Source organism: Eumetopias jubatus, unplaced genomic scaffold (assembly GCF_037043125.1).
Source record: "Eumetopias jubatus isolate StellerSeaLion01/CBP00866 unplaced genomic scaffold, mEumJub1_p1.0 scaffold_14, whole genome shotgun sequence".
NCBI lineage: Eukaryota > Metazoa > Chordata > Mammalia > Carnivora > Otariidae > Eumetopias > Eumetopias jubatus.
This window is the reverse complement of record NW_028274820.1, coordinates 55,737,983-55,757,767: the sequence shown is the minus strand read 5'-3', so window position 1 is coordinate 55,757,767 and position 19,785 is coordinate 55,737,983. Positions and strand designations below refer to the sequence as shown.

Here is a 19,785-nt window from a genome sequence, read left to right as displayed (position 1 = left end):
CAAAACTGACTTAATAGAATCATTTGAGACAAAGGAGTTTGTATGAATGCCTTTAGCCAGAAAGACAAAAATACCTTACCCAGTGACAGGTAATACATGTTTAATGGCTTGATTACTGAGATGTCGGAGTAATAGGTATATGTAATCACTGAGGTGAGGAACAGACAAGACTTTGATGTGGAAGTCAGTTTTTTTTTCTTTTAAGAAAGAGAGGACAAAATAAAATGTGACTAATGATTCTCAGTGTCTGTGATGTTTAATATGGAGTTTAGAAGGAAAGGAAAAGTTTTATGGTTTGACCATTTTAAAAGATTGTTTCAGTTTCTACCTTTACACGTCAACTTTAAAAAATATAAATATGTGTAAATGGTCATTAAAAGATCTTAAAAGAGAGGTGCCTGTGTGGCTTTGTCAGTTAAGCACCCAACTCTTGATTTTAACTCAGGTCATTATCTCAGGGTTGTGGGAAGGAGCCCATCTTGGGCCTGCTTAAGATTCTCTCTCTCCCTCTGCCCCTCCCCCTGCCCATCCCCATCCCTCTCCCCGCCACACCTCCCCCCCCCCCGCCGTGCTTGTACATGTACATGTGCTTTCTGTCTCTCAATAAAATAAAATAGATCTTAAAAGCATTGGGAGTTTGTGGACTATCTTAATCCTTCTATGTGATTGTTAGTTCTACCTTTAGAAAAGGAAATTGGCTGATCCCTTATAGATATTTGCTATTTCCTAAGTGTTTGCTAGAAAATAAAAACAAAATTTGAGTAGGAATAAAGGAACTCCAGCATGCTGGTGTGTAGATGGAAAATGACTTAAAGGGACATTTTTGGCAATTCAAAAATAAAAAGACTAAGTTCCTGTATCTGTGGCACTTCTCCCCATCCAAAACCAGGACTCTGTGACTTTCCTGCACATCCATTACCTCCACGTCTGATATGGACCATTTGGATTCACAGCCTTAGAAGAGTAGAGTGCAGTGAAATCCGGAGTTGGGCATCAGCCCACCTTGGGACCTAGCTCCCTTCTGATATTAACTTGCAACAACTCGGTAGTTTCTCACCCTACTTAGCTCAGGCTTGGTGTCATCATCCCACTTGGAGAGTATGCCTCCTAGAAAGAATATGAGGAGCACAGATCATGTGGGTAAAGCTCCTGGTACAGCACACAGTACGTGGTCAATAGAGGGTGGCTATTTCGAAGATGTTCGAAGAGAATACCTACTATCTTCCCTTCTCTACTTTTCCTCATTGCCCATCAAAGCTGCCGTTGGCTTCCTGGTGCACACTAAGGAATAGGTGTGGTTCAGAGCAAATTTGGGGCTCTCTAGGGCTAAAATGTGTGCTGGATGGGGGTGGGGGATGAGGGTGGTAGTGGGGGTAGAGGTTTGTTCAGACATTCCCGTGAATGGAATATTTATCAGCTTGGGGCTGTAGGCCCCTATGTGGTCCTTTTATGATCTCACTGATTAAATTCCAAACCCTGTGAAAGTTGAGGCCTTAAAACTTGGCCTTCTCCATGGCAGTGAGCACAGTGCCCAACCCCAAGCAATAGGTGTTCAGTCAGTGGTCATGACCAAACCTTTCTTCGTGACCCTGAAGTACTAGTCTCCCTTTCATTGGTGTGAGAAAGAAAGCAGCTGTGTTACTGAAAAGAACTCCAATGACTGTTCTGGAACCCAGAGCACAAAGGTGTCCCAGCTGTCAGTCACTGGATGAAATATTTGTCCTAGAAATATTTTTTAAACATGGGCTACACAGTAAAGTAAGTTTTCTAATGTTGGACATTTTCAGTTTGTCTAAGATTTGTGCCAGGTTGTTTAGAAAGAGGCTTAGTTATGTTTAATTGTGTTTATTTTTTTAAAAGATTTCCTTTTTTTCAAAGATTTTATTCACTTATTTGTCGGGGCAGGGGAGGGAGAGAGAGAGAGAGGGAACACAAGCAGGGGGAGCGGCAGGCAGAGGGAGAAGCAAGCTCCCCACCAAGCAAGGAGCCCCATGCAATGCAGGGCTCGATCCAGGACCCCGGGATCATGACCTGAGCCAAAGGCAGACGCTTAACCAACTGAGCCACCCAGGCACCCCTAAAAGATTTCATTTTTAAGTAAGCTCCATGCCCAACGTGGGGCTCAAACTCACGACCCCTAGATCGAGAGTCACACGCTCCACCAACTGAGCCGACCAGGCACCCTAGTTGTGCTTAATTTAAACGAGTAAATTGGTAATCTTTTTATCTTTAATATGTCTAGTTATCTTTCTTAACTTTAAATGAAGGCAATTGACTATTGCCTCAACTTGGAGGAAAATAACTTCTCTCCCATAGCTCTAGAATTTCTGTTAAGCAGAAACAAAAAATAAAATTTTCTCATCTGAATTCAGTGATAATGATTCACAGTGACCAGGGTGGAAAAATTAACATTCAGAATGGTGATATACTTCAAGTTTTGGAAGAAAGCTGATAATAGAGATTCTTCTTGGTGCCTGGGAGATAAAAATGTCATACCTTGTCCTAAGTTGATTCCAGTATTAGGAGTTATTGCTTCAAACAACCATGCCCCAGACTTCTAATTTAAGATTTAATGTTTTAATTAATTTTTTCTTCATTTCATGAAATTTTGGAATGTTTAACTGACAAGCACTTAGGAACACAGTTTGTATCTTTAAGAATGCATTCTGTGATGTTAATCATACCAGATGGAGCAACTCTGAGAGTTGATTGTGTTAGACTGAGTGACTCTTGCAACTGGTTATTAATTTTTGTTGGTAGATGGTGCCAGATTGGTATTGAAGGCTCCATACCCATGACACTTCCCACGTTCTAATCTATACTCTTAGATAAAATGATACTTGGATTGATCAGGAAGAAATGCTTCCTCCCAGCTTATTTGTGAGAGCTGCTGTTACTAATCAGCAAGCTATAACACCTGCAAGAAGAGTCTTTGGGGGAAAACAGTGTGATGGATGGTGTGAGGGCGATTATCAGAATATCCTTAAGTCCTTTTAGTCTAACTTGGGTATGCCCCTAACATTTTCCAAGGGGCATCTCTCCAAAGCCGTCAGACAGGGACCATCCTCGCACCAAATCCTGTGTCCTTTGAATGCAGAAGAAGGCTGATGAACCTCCCTCCAGCAACTTTTGACACTCGGGATCTGCTCTCCTTTCCATCATCCTTTCTTGTTGGCTTCTATTACATTTGTGTCTCCCTGTTCTCCTGTTTTCTCTCTCTCTTCTCTTCCCCCTTCCTGAACCCATCTTTCTCTTAGCATTGCCCAAATGTGAACATACACCCCAGCTCAGCCCTCAGTTCCCTGCTTACAACTTCCTAGGACTGTATCTGAGAGTTTTTGTTGTTCCAGCCACCCTCTTTATACCTTCTTCATATGGTAGCTCCCGTAGTCATCCAGACCTCTTTTGGCAAGCTCTGGTCTTTGATATTTCTGCCCAGAAATATGGGTACTCAAGCTCAATGTATTTAAAAAGTAAACTCGCCTTCCCTCTCCTTATTTTTCCTTTACCCAGTCTGACTGTCCTGATGCAGCAAGTGTAATCTGTATCTCTTGTCATTTCTCCCCTTGAAAATTTCCATTCACTTCCCTTTTCTTATAAAACAAGCCCCAGGCTTCTTGCTCTAGGGCTCAAAGACCCTCTAGGAATTGGCTCCAACCTACTTTCTCGCTTTACTTTGCAGTTATATATGTGATCCCTTCCATTACTGTTTCCAAACTATACCATAGACCAAGACTTATAAAACTCACATGTCCAGGGCACCTGGTTGGCTCAGTCGATTCAGCGGCTGCCTTCGGCTCGGGTCATGATCCCAGGGGTCCTGGGATCCAGTCCCGCATCGGGCTCCTTGCTCAGCAGAGAGCCTGCTTCTCCCTCTCCCTCTCCCTCTCCCTCTGCCTCTGCCTGCCTGCCGCTCCCCCGCTTGTGCTCTCTCTCTCTGTCTCCCTCTCTCTGTGTCAAATAAGTAAAATCTTAAAAAAAAAAAAACTCACCTGTCCACAGTCCACTAATAAGAACAAGTGAAGCCAATGAGGGCAGAACCGTGATAAACTGCAGAGTGTGCCCAGCATGAAAAGGGCAACTCAGCACTACACTATGTTGCCCTATGAGATGTGGGCCTGGTGTTGCCAGATCTTCTGATTTTTATGTTTCGTTTTTTTAAAGATTATCTATTTTAGAGAGAGTATGGCAGAGGGAAACAATCTCAAGATGACTCCCCACTGAGCGTGAGCCCGACCCTGAGATCATGACCTGAGCCAAAATCAGTAGTCATATGCTTAACTGACGGAGCCAGCCGGGTGCCCCTAAATCTTCTGATTTTTAAACATCTTTGAGGGCTAGACAAGGCCCAGAGGCCACAGGTTTGTGACTCAACCACAAACACACACGCAGTCACTCCCTTGCTCACATTTATTTCACCTGTTTGTCCGATTCTTCTTAGAAGTGCAGGGGTGATCTCACATGACATGTTGGAGTTTCCTTCATCCCTTAGAAGATTTATGATTGGTGCTGCCCAATTGAAGTGTTGCCTTATTTAGTTCATTTCACGGGGACAAACGTCTCGGCTCCCTGACTAATTACAAGCTTGAAGCCATGGATCACTCTGTGCTTTCTTGTCTCTCACCCCCAAATCCCTTAGCAAATACCTTCTGCATAGTCTGTTCTCAGTACTCGGTTTTTCTTGGTTGATTGGTAGCACTTGGAGAATTGGGGCAGGCTCTAAATATTATTTTTTGAAAGTAAGAACAAGTGGTACTTATTGAGTGCCGAATGTATACCAGGTTCTCTGCCAGGTGCTTGAGAATACACTATTCTCTTTCATCCTGACTACAATTCTGCTAGGTGTGGATATGATACCCACTTTATAGCTGACTTAACTAAGGCCCACAGAGGTTCAGGACCCTGCCTAAGGCTATGCAGGTAGAAATTCAGCTCTCTGATTCCCTTAGGAGTTTCCCCACTGTTTTCTAAGCTTCCCAGCAGGTTTAACAGACACACGCATGAGCCACAAATGGGTTGTAATTATAAGTGTGTCTAGATGCTGAGAGCAGCTGAGGGCTGGGACAGCAGGAGCTCAGGGGGCCTGTCACCTCTCTCCCCGCCCAAGGGTGACTTGCAAACATGACCCTTGGTGTGGAGAACATGGGCAAGCCCTGGGTTTATTAGTCCATGCTCCATCTAGTGACGTTTTTAAAAGGCAGCCTGTGGAATGTAATATAGTTCAGAACATAATTCCTGTTGTATTCAAATCGTTTTTTCCTAAGGAATGATGGGATTCCAAAACCAAACTTTTCAAGTTACAATAAAAGCAGATTGCACTATTTGAAGAGTGCCACCTAAGCTCTGTGTGTAGTAAGCTCCTGTCATGAAAGAGATGACTTTTAAAATTTGACGTAGAGCGGGGGTGGAGTGGGGTGGGGGAATGGGTTAGCCTGGTGATGGGTATTAAAGAGGGCACATTCTGCGTAGAGCACTGGGTGTTATGCACAAACAATAAATCATGGAACACTATATCAAAAACTAATGATGTAATGTATGGTGATTAACATAACAATAACAAATAAAAAAGTTTTCCAATAAAATTTGACGTAGAAACAGTATTCAATGAATAAGCATTTATTATGTAACCAAAAAGGAAAAATAAAATGAGATCTCAAGATTTGTTCATTTTAGAATGGCTAAGCAATACTCTGGTGAATTGTAAAAATGTGCTGGAATTGAGTGAATTTAAAAGCTGGGGTAAACAATTGCACTTGAGGTCATGAATATGGCTTTCAGAAAATGTAAAATAAACTGAGAAAAACATAGCTCTTGACGGCATAGCACTTTAACCTGTGATTCAGACATGAACGTTAATTTTTTTTAATTTGTGCTTAATCAAATTACATGGTACATTTTGGCACTGCTTTTCAAAAAATAGTGGCAAGTTGTAATATTCCAGGACCAGAAACAAGAACTTTCAAGTACGGAGTTTTTCTTGGCTTCTCGAAATAAAGTTTAAGTAGAACTTACTTTAGAGTGCCTTCAATTCCGCTGCATCTGAAGTAGAAATATAGGTGAAACAAAACTGCTAACAGTACTTAAGGGAATATGCGTCACTACAGAAATGCTGAATATTCACATTACTATACTTAGTTTAAATAGCGACTATAGGCAGTTGTCTGTTAAAATTCTTATCATTTGCTTTCTTGGCAATTCACTTACACCAAAAAAAAAAAAAGCATTAAGCTTAGACCTTTTTGAAACATTTAGATCCATTCCTCTGATTTGATTACATTTACATAACAAAACCCTATAAAAAGGATCTGCACCAAACCAATTAGTAGTCCACCTGACACAACTCCAGGATGCTCTAGAAACACTTGTGTTTTACAGAAATAAATGGAAGTTTTTAGTGCTTGATACACTTAGAATGAGAAAATATTTTAATATCTGCGTAAAAAAATACATTCAAGTAAAATCAAATGAAAATGGACAATTCTTTTCTTATACCTTAAAATTAAAACAATAACAGATGAGAGAGAAAAGTCCTGTATTAACATCATTATAGTAAATAGTAGACATGGATTTTAGAGTCATTTCTATCAAAGCTTTAGATTTTGACTACACCTTGATGTATTTTATTTTAAGTGAACATAGTGCTTAAAACTATAATATATTTGCTTTCCAGTTTTGATTGTTATCAACATGTTTCTTTTATACTGCAAGAGTACGTCCTATATTTAAAAAGCCACAACATAAATGTTCTTTGATTTGGGGGAGAGGGGGGGTATTCCCAAAAGTATGGCTGAATATTTTTATCAGTGATGAGCCAGGAATTTGGGATTAGATTTAGTGATTGATTTAATGAATAGAATTTCAAAGGAAAGGTTTTCTGTCTATTAATACCTAGGTATTCAGAGTTAGAAAGCATAATGAATATATCTTTTTATTCAGAATGTTAGTGTATATGGCAACTATGAATTTGTTTAAACGAAAGATACTTTTATACACAAAGGTGCTTTTCTGCCTAAAGTCTTAAATTACTGTTAATTAAGCACTATATAATATAATAGATAATTATAGCATTTTAATGTGGATGCTAGAGGATGTGCTAGTCTTTCTAAATGGCTATTGTTGGCTAATAGTCTTCAGGGGATCATTTATATAGCCATTGTGGTTCCAAAAATATCTCTGAATACCAAGGGAGAGCCTTTTTTGATACATGGCTATTATAAAATGCATTTTTATTTGAAGTGTGTCATTTTGATTATATCATTCAATTACTTTCATATGCAGCAAAAAAATACCAGTGCTGGAAAAGAGTAAGGGAAAGCTCTTTATATAGAGAAAAATTTCATAACAATATGGTAGTTAAATAGGGAAAGATTTGAATCAAGGGTATTGGGAATCTGTTCTGTTGATGAGGATTTTTAGCAGTTCAGTAGGATTTTAACTGGAGATGTTTTTATGTAGCCTTGTTGTTTTTATTTTAATTAGTATTTCTATGGCAAAGAGATAATTAGGTAAATGCTGTTGAATATTAAATATGGTAGTTGCTTAGGGAAAAGCATTTCTGGGTCAAAGCCCTTAACAAAATATTGTCATATGTGAGCTCATTAATTGAATTGAATGCCAAATGGTTTTGCCACCATATAAACCGGACTCTTAAAGTCACTCAGCTCATTATCCAAGGCTGTTCCAGAATGGAATGACTGGTTATGTCAAAGTTTAATGGCATTCTTTTTCATCTCAGTTGCTAATGGAGTAAATTTTGATTAGAGAATAGTTCCAACCTCCTTAAATCAGCTAAGTGTAAGAACATTCCAAACAGGCCGAACCTATGTCCCATCAAGCATTTTGAATGCTGAATGCATGAGGTTCTCAGGGCTCTCACCCAGTGGCTTCTGTGTATCTCCAACTCTGATCTGTAAGAGCCCACAGAGACCCCTAAAATAGATTCTAGCCTACTCTGTGGTTCTTGCCGCCTGTATCTAACATTGGATGCAGAAAAACTCAATTTCTAATGAGAGCAGAGAACTTGAGGATGTTCATCAACCATACATACAGAGCAGTGTTAGAATCGGTGAACATTCCTGTTCAGTAGTGTCCTGGAGTGATAGTTTTCAAGTTGTATTTCAAAATATCCTGGGGGTTCAGACATTATGCCACTGTTTGGTTTTTCTTGAAACTATTTTAAAACCTGTGATGAAGGGACACACAAAGCTTCAAAATGTATATTTCAAGGTTCTCATTAGGATAACCAAGTGATGAACTTCTGCTGCTAGGTTTAACTAGTTTTGGGGGCAGATCTTAGAATATAGGTTCTCCTGCCTTTTCGGGCAGATGAATATTTGAAACTGCATGGAATCTTTCCTGTGAATTTGGAAATTATGTTGGAGGTCACAGCTTGCCAGTAACTTTTGTAAACAGGCCTCTAGGAGAGGGCTCCCGGGCCTTCTGGGAGTGCAGGCTGTGCGTGTTTTCTCACAATAAATTGTCCCACCGGCCACATGCCCACAGTTATCTTCCGCATAGAGCTGTAGAACTCTATACCAGGCTCTACTTTCCCTTTACACACTTAGAATGCATAGGTCTTAGTTTATGCCTAGCAAGGCCCAGACACATCTGTTTGAGAACTTACTTTTACAAGTAACAGTAAGCTGGAGCAGTGACTGTTAATATATTGTGGTGTGATTAAATTATAAGTGTAGGCTTATTTTACAAATAGGTGCCATTTGTCAAACTTATTTTTTTAATAAGGAATACTGTTACTTAGCATAAATAAATATCTTTAAAAAAAACCTTTCTTAATACTCTTCATTAGCATCTCTGGTTCATTTCACTTAAGGGCATTTGCAATTAGAAAGCAGGTTTTTTTTTTTAACATGACCATTTGCAAATACTTATTGGTGTAAATTGGGATTATCTTGATGTTCTACAATCAAACAAAACAGAATTAATTAAGCAGGGACAGCTGATAGGGAATGGAGATGTCATTCACTACCTCTTTATATCAGAGTTTTGTGTTCATAAACATAGCCTTGTTTTGCATTGATCAGTTTTTATAGTAAACGTTATTGGTTATTTCTATAAATTCTGGAATTTTTCCTGTCTTCAACATAGACATGCAGAGCTCTATACAGGGCAATTCTTTCTACTTACACATTTAGTATAGCTCTTGGAGAACATAAATGCTATTGCGTGTACAAGCTCATTATTCTTACAAGTGATTACTATTTCAAATTACTGGAAATTTGATGTTTGGATGTAAAAGACATGAAAATGAAATCATAATAGTAAAGTGAATTTTAAGTTCTGGAGGTTGGATAAAGATTATTATGGCAAGAGCTATACTTTGCATTCTGCATGTAATTTTTTCTATCAGTTTGGAAATTGTATTGCAGGGTCAGAGTTTACCTGTTTAGCTGTTCCATATTACATGTAAGCTGGACTTTTCCAAAAACACACAAGGCCAAGAAGCAATAAAAATCAAAGCTGTTTTTGTCAGTTGAGGAGGTAGGGAAGGGCTTGGGAAGGAGTATATTGTGATATGTTATACCTGCTCCCATATTAAACGCGACTTAGCTCTGTCTGTCTCCACAGCAGTAACATCACCCACCACTTTCGCAACTTCTTACAGATGCATTTGAGACAGAAACATGAATGGCCTCAGAACCCGTTATGTGTCCTCTAAGTTTTATTATCCATTGTTCTTGCCCTAGACTTAGGTAAATGGCTATAGAAAGCCTTGATTTATTAGAACATGCAGGCTTCATTCCCTGTAGGACTGGAGCATATACCCCAGAAATACTATAAAATTTATCTTTAAAAGGACATTATTTATGCATTGGTTTTCCATAACATCTTTACCCACAAAAATAAATGTTTTAAGGAGTGAAAAAGATGACAAAAGTTGTATGTTTAGAGAGCCTTGCAACAAAAAAACCCCATTGCTTGAGGTATTCTGTGTAAGGAGTTTAAAAAATCTTAACTTCAACAAATAATGTATTTTGTGGCTAAAATTCTCCTAACCCCTCCCACACCCACCACCATTTATCATATTTCTGTTTGAGAGCCTGGATAAGCAGTTACCTTCTTGTCAGTGGTGTGCTTACCTTGTGTTTGTTTTTCTTTCTTCACAGAGACCCTCCTTGATGATTTCCTTCTCACGTACACTGTCTTCATGACAACTGATGACTTGTGCCAGGCGCTGTTGAGGCAATATCCTTCATTAACTTCAGGATGCTGTGTCGGCTTCCTCTCAGACAGATGTCTCGCATTAGGAATTAACTGCCTTTCTTAATTTACTCAGCCCCTCTGTAGAGTGTGGATATGTTAAATATTAATGTAATGATATCCGAGGTAAAAGATGAAATGAGACAGAATAGACAGGGGGAACTGGAAGGCAGGTCTGCTGTTTTCGCTTTCTGGGTTGTGGATAAATTGTACTGTTTGTATTAGGTTTTCTTCAAACGTAGGTCTCAAGACTTGAGAAATCTGAAGGTAAGTTTGGTCCACTGGGTAAAACCCAGAGTCAAGAGGTTGAGTTGGACGGGCAATAAGTGAACTTGTAAGACAATCAGGCGGTTAATGCCAGGGGACTTGGGCAGAAAAACGTACGTACATGAAACCATGTTTCTCTGCAAGTGTCCCGAGGCCAGTTGAGCTGTCCCCCACGTGGGAGGTCAAAACTACCCCCTAAGCAACTGTCAGCTTTCAGAAGCTTTGTGAAGACATTCTTGGTTAGAATGACAGATGTGATGAGAAGGTGAATGACCAGTTAAGGAAGCTTTATGATTTGATACATGAGCTAGAAGTGATGCAACAGATGAAAGGCCAGAAAGCCAAGCCAAATAAACTTACTCAGAGTCTCCATTCGGGCTTCTTGACTCACAATGTGCAAGGAAGGTGCTTGAGAAGCATTTAAGAAGCCTCTTAACTGTCAGGTAGTTATCAAGCCAAACTGAAGATTCCACTAGAGCCAGATGAACATTTTTAGGAAGATGGAAATGTTTTTTTTTTTTTTTGCATATACCTGAGTTTTATTGAGCCCTAACAGTAATGGCCTTGGTAATATTCTTTTCCTATTAAATAATTGTTACATTTCCCCCCTACTTGGTAGCCTTTTCCTGCTTAAAAGAATACCTTAAAACTCCATAAAGGGCATAACTGAAATAAAATTTCTCTTAATAAACATATAAACTAGATATCGTGATTACTTGTTAGTGCTTTGCTATGTGCACATGGCCATGCAAAGCTGTAGATCTTGGGAAGCTTTTTCAAACCAGTTCATAAAACTGATCTTGAAACATTATTCATTTTGAATTTGGAGAATTTCAAAACCAGACTTCTTCCACAGCTTCCAAGTGGGTGTTACTAAGAAATTCTGCAATAATTACAAGGTTTTCAAGTTCTCCTTCTTTAACAGCATTTTAGAAAAATAACTCTGAGCTAATTTCTTCTACATTAATGCTAATGGCTTTTCCAAAAATATTACCATCTATTAAACCATACAGTTTGTTTCATAGCAGATAGATGCCTTCAAACCATTGTTTTTTTAAATTTTTTATTGTTAATGTTAATCACCATACATTACGTCATTAGTTTTTGATGTAGTGTTCCATGATTCATTGTTTGTGCACAACACCCAGTGCTCCATGCAGAGCGTGCCCTCTTTAATACCCATCACCAGGTTAACCCATCCACCCACCCCCCAAACCATTGTTTTTAAATAGGATCCAAATAGGCGCACCTGGGTGGCTCAGTCAGTTAAGCATTTAACTCTTGATTTTGGCTCAGGTCATGATCTTAGGGTCCTGAGACAAGCCCCGAGCCGGGCTCCATGCTCGGCGTGGAATCTTCTTAAGATTCTCTCTCTCCCTCTGTCCCTCCCCACATCCCTCTCTCTCTCTAAGTAAAAGTAAATAAATAAATAGGATTCTAGTATTATTTGTGGTTATTATTGAGTAATTTAATGCCTTGTAGAATTTCCCTGAAGAATCTCTAAGACTTCACTTGGATATGACGATGTTTTGAGTCTTTGACTAAGGCTATAAAATTTTATATTTTGTCTGTTAAGAGAAAAACTAGGAAAAAATGGGTGCTTTAACTGATTCTTTGTGTGTTCGCCTGAGTTTATTTCTCACGTAGAAATAAAAAAAATCAAATGGCCTGAATGTATTTTTGCAGGTTGGGGAGACAGTGATTAAAATATGTTTTAAAATATTTACAAAGGCCGACATAGATATACCTATTTTGCAGTTGTATATCAGCATTAAGAGTGAAAAATCTTGTCCAGCAACTGCAAAGCCTACCTGTCTTTGGTATCATAGCATGTCCTTTTCCTGCGTAACTTTCCAGTATGCTCAAGATAGTCAGAAATAATAATTTGGGGAACAAAAACACTAGGTTGGTTTGGAGAATGCCAAGCTTCTGTCTCATTCCCAAGGCTTTAAGCACATTGCTGTTGAGGTTGTTATTTTTATGTAATTTGAACAGCACAGTTAGCCGCTGTTAACTTACAATATATATCATTCTGGGTGATGACATTTTTCTTATAAATAAGCATAGTTAATGGAAGTGGATGATCCCAACATATTTTCTTACTTGCTTTCCTACTCAACAGTACATTGTGAATGTTCACTGTCTGTAAATGTACTACTAGACCATCAGTTTTATGGCTGTAGATTGCCTATGAATGGATATGTGATAATTTAGTTAACTATCCACAGTTGTTTGATGCATTTAGGTTACTCCTATTTTACTTTTTTTTTATTCCAATGAAAATGAAAGGTAGCAGTCCTTTTTAAATTATGTTTACAAGTTTATCCAGTCCTTTTTTCCAAGCAAATTCCTGGGTGTGGGCATTTAAATCATATCACAAATTATACTCCAGAAATTGGTGCTAATGGGGGCTAATTGAGAAGTGACGGCTTTTATAAATTGTGAATTTCTGAAGGTCAAAGGATATCTGGCCTAGTTCTGATGTAATTTTTATGGAAAGTATCTATCTAATGTAGTGAGGGCAACTCTGCTGTAGCCACCCTTGAAATTTGTGGACCATTTAGAATCTCTTCATGGTGGCATCAACCCGTGCTGCCTGTGGAACTGTGTCAGCAGCTGTCAATGCAAATCATCTCATTAACCTTCACGACCTGCCAGCGGGCGCATGGAAATCATTTTCCTGGGTTTACTTACTTTTGCTCTTTCTGGTGCACACCTTTTGCTCTTGCTACGAATACTCTTTTCTTCCCACATGCTTAGGTACTTGCAGATTCTTTGGCAAATGCTTTAGCATGTTTTGTGAAAATAAGAATAAATAGATCTCTTCCCTATTTTGATTTCCAACAATGCAATATTCTCTCTTAACCATTTGCACCTATTCTGCTAAGAAGTATCAAGGCAAAGAAGAAAACTCAGATGTTCCTTGTCGGAAACGAAAGGTCTTGCATCTTGTGTCCCAGTGGATTGCTCTCTACAAAGACTGGTTACATGAAGACGAACATTCAAAAATGTTCTTAAAGGTAATGTAAAATTTCGAGATATTCTTTGATGCCAAATGACTGATTTGATTTTGAATTATGTACTTCAAAAATCTCTTTTGTAGGTGGCAGTCATGCAACTTTTTTGTCATATTCAAGCTGTGACTTAAAGAAAACATTGTTTTGATTTTTGAGGCCTGATACTCTGTACATAGAAATTTTTTTAATTGAAAATAATTCATTATGAAAAAAATGTAGGCAGCCAGGTTTACATTTGCTAATTTAAGGTTATTTTATATAATTCATGGGAATTTTGATTACAGATGAAATAATTAAGGTAGATAAAACATATCTGAAAACTTGACACTATTCAATATGTTGAGATTTATTCTGAGCTTGAACTAACCAGTCCCATATACACAATATTTGGATAAAATATTATCATTTAAAAACTATATTGACAAGACATACATTATGAAAGGTTTTCAGACTGTGATGTATTTTGAGAATTTTAAGCAATAGTAAGAGTAAGTTGCAAAATTGGTACTAACCTAGATTTACATTTGGAATTAGATAAACTGATATATTTTTCTTTCTTTCTTTCTTTCTTTCTTTCTTTCTTTCTTTCTTTCTTTACTTCCTTCCTTCCTTCCTTCCTTCCTTCCTTCCTTCCTTCCTTCCTTCCTTCCTTCCTTCCTTCCTTCCTTCCATGCCCAGCAAGGAGCCCAATATGAGGCTTGAACTCACAGCTCTGAGATCAAGACCTGAGCTGAGATCAAGGGTCGGATGCATAGCCGACTGAGCCACCCAGGCGCCCCTAGATAAACTGATAGGTTTTTCTAATCATTAATAGCTACAATACCTTTTGAACACAGCTGATTCTCTGGAGACGATATGTAGACAGTTGAACTCCCTTGGCCACCAAAACCATATTAGCCATTCAGGTTAACACAGAGAAAAGGTAGAATGGAATTTGAGCTGGGAGCAGGTCTATTTCAGAATAGACAAGTGTTCATACTGATTTTGCCTTTAATGAAGGAATTCACTTTGATTTCAAAAGTCAGGTGTCCTTTAGACATCCAGTTAAAAACTGGTTTAACCACTCTGTGCCTAAACTAATGTTATTTTCTTTTTTTTAAGATTTTATTTATTTATTTGAGAGAGAGAGACAACAAAATCAAGGGGAGCAGCAGAGGTAGAAGAAGCAGGCTCCTGGCTGAATAGGGAGCATGACGTGGGGCTTAATCCCACGACCTGAGTTCAAGGCAGATGCTTAACTGACTGAGCCACCCAGGCATCCCAAAAACTAATGTTATTTTCAAAACAACTAGGTAATAGGATTCATTCGGGTTTTTTTTTCCTTTCCAAATGACTATGTGGATATTATTTTTTTAATATAGAATAGGCATGAAAATCTTGAGTAGCTTTCCAGGTGTCTCTAAGTTTCCAGCGTTGACTACTTATGGCCCCTGAAGGCTGTGAGAGCCACACAGCTGAGTGAAGGACGAGGGGGTGGAATCCCACTTAGGATCTCACTGGTACCTGGTTTAACCTCCTGTATGATTCCGCATTCCACCTATTCCCTCGGCAGGTTAACCATTGTGTAAGTCCTAATCCTTACAAAATAGGCCTTTCAGCTGCCATTTTTCTTTCTCCCCCACCCCTCAGACCATATACAGGAATGTACTGGATGATGTATATGAATATCCAATACTTGAAAAAGAGTTGAAAGAATTTCAGAAAATACTTGGAATGCACCGTCGTCAGTGAGTATTTAATTTTCCATATTACAGTTAATAAAAGAAAACAGCAAATGTGATAGAATTTGAGTGTCTTACAAAGTTTATCTTGGACCCTTCAAATCTGGTATCCCTTGATTCCTTAGCTTTTCTAGTAGTGAATTGTGTATTTTGTTTTTATATCAAAATGAATGAACACAAAATCAACCTTATTGGCTATTTTTAAAAATTTTTTTCCACTTTCATGCCGATTTTTCATTTATGTTTTTATTTTTTTTAATTTTTTATTTTTTTAATTAACATATAATGTATTATTTGGTTCAGAGGTACAGGTCTGTGATTCATCAGTCTTACACAATCCACAGTGCTCACCATAGCACATACCCTCCCCAGTGTCCATCACCCAGCCACCCGATTGCTCCCACCCCCACCCCTCCAGCAACCCTCAGTTTGTTTCCTGAGATTAAGAGTCTCTTACGGTTTGTCTTCCTCTCTGGTTTCCTCTTGTTTCATTTTTTCCTCCCTTCCTCCATGATCCTCTGCCTTGTTTTTCAAATTCCACATATCAGCGAGATCATATGATAATTGTCTTTCTCTGATTGACTTATTTCACTTAGCGTAATACCCTCTAGTTCCATCCACGTCGTTGCAAACGGCAAGATTTTTTTTTTTTTGATGGCTGCATAATATTGGCTATTTTTTTTTTAACACTGATAGGTAGAAACCAACTGAGCCATAACAACCTGGATACATAAAAACAATTCTTTAATAAGTTATTATTTAATTTTAAAAGTGTAAATATTTAACTTGTCATTTGGGGGGCTCATAGCTGTCTCTAATGGAATAGGAAAAAAAACAGTTTTAGAAATAGATTTCAGCAAGTCATGAAGCATTTTTAAAGCTCCATTTTATGGATTCCCTGAGGTTTATTTATCAGTTTAGAAAGATTAAAGAAAACCATTTATTCCCTGACTTTTGGCATGTGTAAGTATCCCCGAGGTATCTGTCATCCGTCTTTCAGATTGCCAATACCTGATTTACCACTAACTCTCCTTATTAATTTTGGTGAATGAAAACATCAGGTCATTATTCAGTTTTCAGATAGAGCTGCAAAGTTAATCTGAAAGGAAAAATTGTTCTCTGATTTACAGTGTACTTTCTACTTAGTAAACATGAAACGCATGTGTTGTCAAGTTGTGAGAAACTTCTATGAAGATTTCAGCAGTCACAGAGGCACTTCTTGTAGAAAATGTTAATTCAGGCCTTTCAGATGACTAATTTGAGACTTAAAACCTGACCTAATTTTAGTAAAGAGAGATCCTATTGCACATTAAATGTCTACATAAATTAATTTTAGGGCACAAACAAATCATGTATCAGCTTTAGTCCTCAATCATGAAAATCACACATTTAGAAATTCAGAAATGAGATGCAGTTTAGGACAGTGTTAGAAACAAATGTTGGGAATTTGGGTGATGTTCCTTTGTCACGGTCTACACCATAATAAGTTCTCAGCACCTAAGACTAGTATGAAAATGTGAACAAATAAATGAAACAGGAAAGAAAAAGACAACTTTTACATCAAAATAATCCCCCACATGGAGGTTGGTCTCTGCTGTAAGGCAGGCCTGGTTACCCTTGGGAAACTAATTCATGGTTTGATACGTTTAAATGCATTCAGTACATTAATGGAACTTCATACATCCCATTAAAAAAACTTACATAAAATGGGAAATAATAGGTTAAAATAAGAAAATGACATAAGATATGACTCTTGCCTCTTTGGTAAAAGATTATGAGATATCTCTAGACTCTAGAAAAAGATTTGAGCTGGGGACCTACAGAACGTCCCCTACTTCCACCACCATGGAAACGTTCTGGAAAAGATGTGCCTTAGCTAACTTAACCACCTGAATAACAATAATTTCACCAAAAAGCTACCAGTATATGAGAAAACTTAGAGTTTCTGTGGACCGAATAAATCCAGTTCTTCCTTCAGCATTCACTTCCTGTGCATAGAAAGTAAAATATACTTGTTGAGGAGATAGCATCTTTTCTTCCTTATTCAGTCGAAACCCAGAGCCCAATGTCAAGGGTGTTATACATAGTGACCTCATGAATACTAGGTTTTATCTTTCTGAAAAGCAGAAACCTCTGCCCAGTACCTGAAAATTAGTCTTCTGTGACAGTCACTGCATTATTCTAGGTGTGGGGTAAAGACTGACTTCTTCTCCTTTTCCTTTCAGCACTGTGGATGAATATTCACCACAAAGGAAGGTGAGGCAGACCTTGCTCTATCCGAAATGGGGCCATCAAGTTTGGAGACCTTGCTTTGCCTCAGTTGGCATTTCTTCATAATTAAAATGAATCCTGCCCCAAGCCAGCCTGGGGCAGGCAGGGAAGCCTGGGGCTGTGGCTTACGTGCACTTTGCTGCTTCACTTCACTTTGCCTGTGCCGCTATAGATCCAGATTGGGTGCTAGCCATGTGCCCTTGACTGGACATTCTGCATATTTTTGGAATCTGAGAGTTTCCCCAGTGTTCCCAGAGTGATCTAAATTTGAATTGGAAACATTGGTGCAAAAAAAAGAAAAAAAATGCAGGCAAGAATCTTGACTGGCAAGGGTGAGGAAGTACTTTTCAAACCGACAAAAAGAGAAAGAAGGAGTGTGTTTCCTATTCACCTTGAAGGGAAAATGCAAAATGAGATGTCAGGCACAAGTTTCGTAGAAGCTGATCTATCGGGTGGATAATCATAATGAATAATGTACTTATTTCCCTTAAGCAAGTCATTGTGCTACAGCAGAAGTATGCAGCTGTCTCAAAGTTGCTTTATCCAAAAGCGTGGTTAATGTTGGGATGTCTCTCTCTAGAGGAGAATCTGTGGATGTTTGTAGTAGCCAGAGTTCAAAATCATGCCAATACTCTCCAGCATGTTGCAGGGAATAATTATAGGACCTTTTTGCCTGCTACTGGCTTTGGCTGAGGTCTGTTATGTTGCTCACAATCTTTACTTCCACATGCATTAATAGAGGCAACTCCCTATTTATTTCTCTAAAATTGGATGGGTGGATTTCATACTTAAAAAAAAAAAAGAAAGAAAATTGGCTAGCTCTTTTGGAACATGTTGTAAACAGCTGTGGTTTTCCAAAGGACAGGAATGCATTCATTCATTGTTCTCTTTCTCGCTTCTCACAGAATAAAGCCCTTTTCCACCAATTCAGTCTTAAGGAGAACTGGCTCCAGCATAGAGGAACTATGACTGAAACAGAGGAAAGTGAGTATGATTTTAACGAAGGTTTGGGGTAGGTGGAGTAGCGGTTAATCACCCTCATTCTCCAGCATTAACACATCAGCCTGCCTTGGAGAATTTCCAGCCGTCACACCCCTGTGACGAGCATGTTTGCACCCAATATGATGGTCTTTATTTTCTTGCTTTGAGTATTGCAATTTTCTTGCTCATACACCAGTGTCTCAGGGACCAAGGACGTTTTTAATTTGGAAGGAAGGAAAGAAGACTTCGAAGAGCCTCTTTACTTTCTTAGGGAGAGGTGCAGAATTGCCTGGTAGGTACCCCCTGTACCTCTTGGCTGCTTTCTCCCTTGATCTGTCAGCCCATTGCCTGGGACTGACTGGAAAGTCCACCAAAGCCAACATGCAGGGCTTTGGTGGGGTCAGTCCCTGAGATGTAGAGGAGACTCTTGGCGAGAATAGTGGAAGGAAGAGAGTGCAGCTGAAATCCCCCGCAAGGCAAGGCTTTTCCCACCTGCAGTGCCACAGGCCCAGTCCGCCTGCCCTTGGTCAGCACTCCCCACTGCTCCCCGGTGACAGAGCTCGGGACCCACTCTGAGGACGGCTGCTCGCTCAGTACCGGGGGACACCCTTTAGCCCCCTGAAGGTGCTGCCTTCTATGTTACTACTTTGTAACAGAACAGGAAATGGTTTTCTCCTGTTTGCTTAAAGGTTGAGTCAAGTGCAGAGCCTGGGGAAACACAACAATGGAAACATTCACGCTCTTGTGACTAGGAGAATTCTCTTTGAGCCCACCTCCCGGTCTGTGCTGAAATTCTAAGTGTGAAGGTTTCATGTCTGCTCAGCTTCTCACATACTTAAACAACAAAGTGTCACACACATGCTTCTTCTGCTACATCGTGTTTGTGGAAGCTGGGAAAGAAATGATCTTACCTCCGAATTCCTTAGTTGCTGATCCTCCAGGCTGATTGTCTTACAGTTTGATCGGATAATTTCCCAAGCTGATTACAAAGAGTATAAGTATTTCAAGACCCCTGGCCTCTTTTTGTTCATCAGTTTATTAAGTAAGCTTTCCTTATATTCAGTGGTTTGTGTACTGGATCTTGTCTTGCTCAAAATTTCATTTTTCTGTGGAAGCAAAAAACCTTTTTTTGCCTCTCACGTGTCTGTTGACAACATATAAAACAACTATTTGTGAGATGCTGTTGTTTTAGTGACATACCAATCCAAGCCAAGATCAAAATATCGTCAGTGCCTTCCGGTGGCGTGTTTACTTTGAGGTTCCTACACGTAAACTCATAGTTTTTCTTTTGCTTCATTTGCCTTTCTGTG

The 19,785-nt window shown here is 39.0% G+C and overlaps 1 protein-coding gene across 1 annotated transcript in view; it reads left to right on the top strand.

Moving 5' to 3' along the window:
- RAPGEF5 (Rap guanine nucleotide exchange factor 5) overlaps nt 1-19,785 on the top strand; it is a 236,092-nt gene that overhangs the window by 179,230 nt on the left and 37,077 nt on the right. The window contains exons 12-16 of the mRNA XM_088018447.1: nt 10,125-10,203; nt 13,361-13,505; nt 15,132-15,229; nt 17,449-17,479; nt 18,400-18,478. Coding sequence (XP_087874573.1) covers nt 10,125-10,203; nt 13,361-13,505; nt 15,132-15,229; nt 17,449-17,479; nt 18,400-18,478 — 432 coding nt within the window. The remainder of the gene's footprint in view (nt 1-10,124; nt 10,204-13,360; nt 13,506-15,131; nt 15,230-17,448; nt 17,480-18,399; nt 18,479-19,785) is intronic.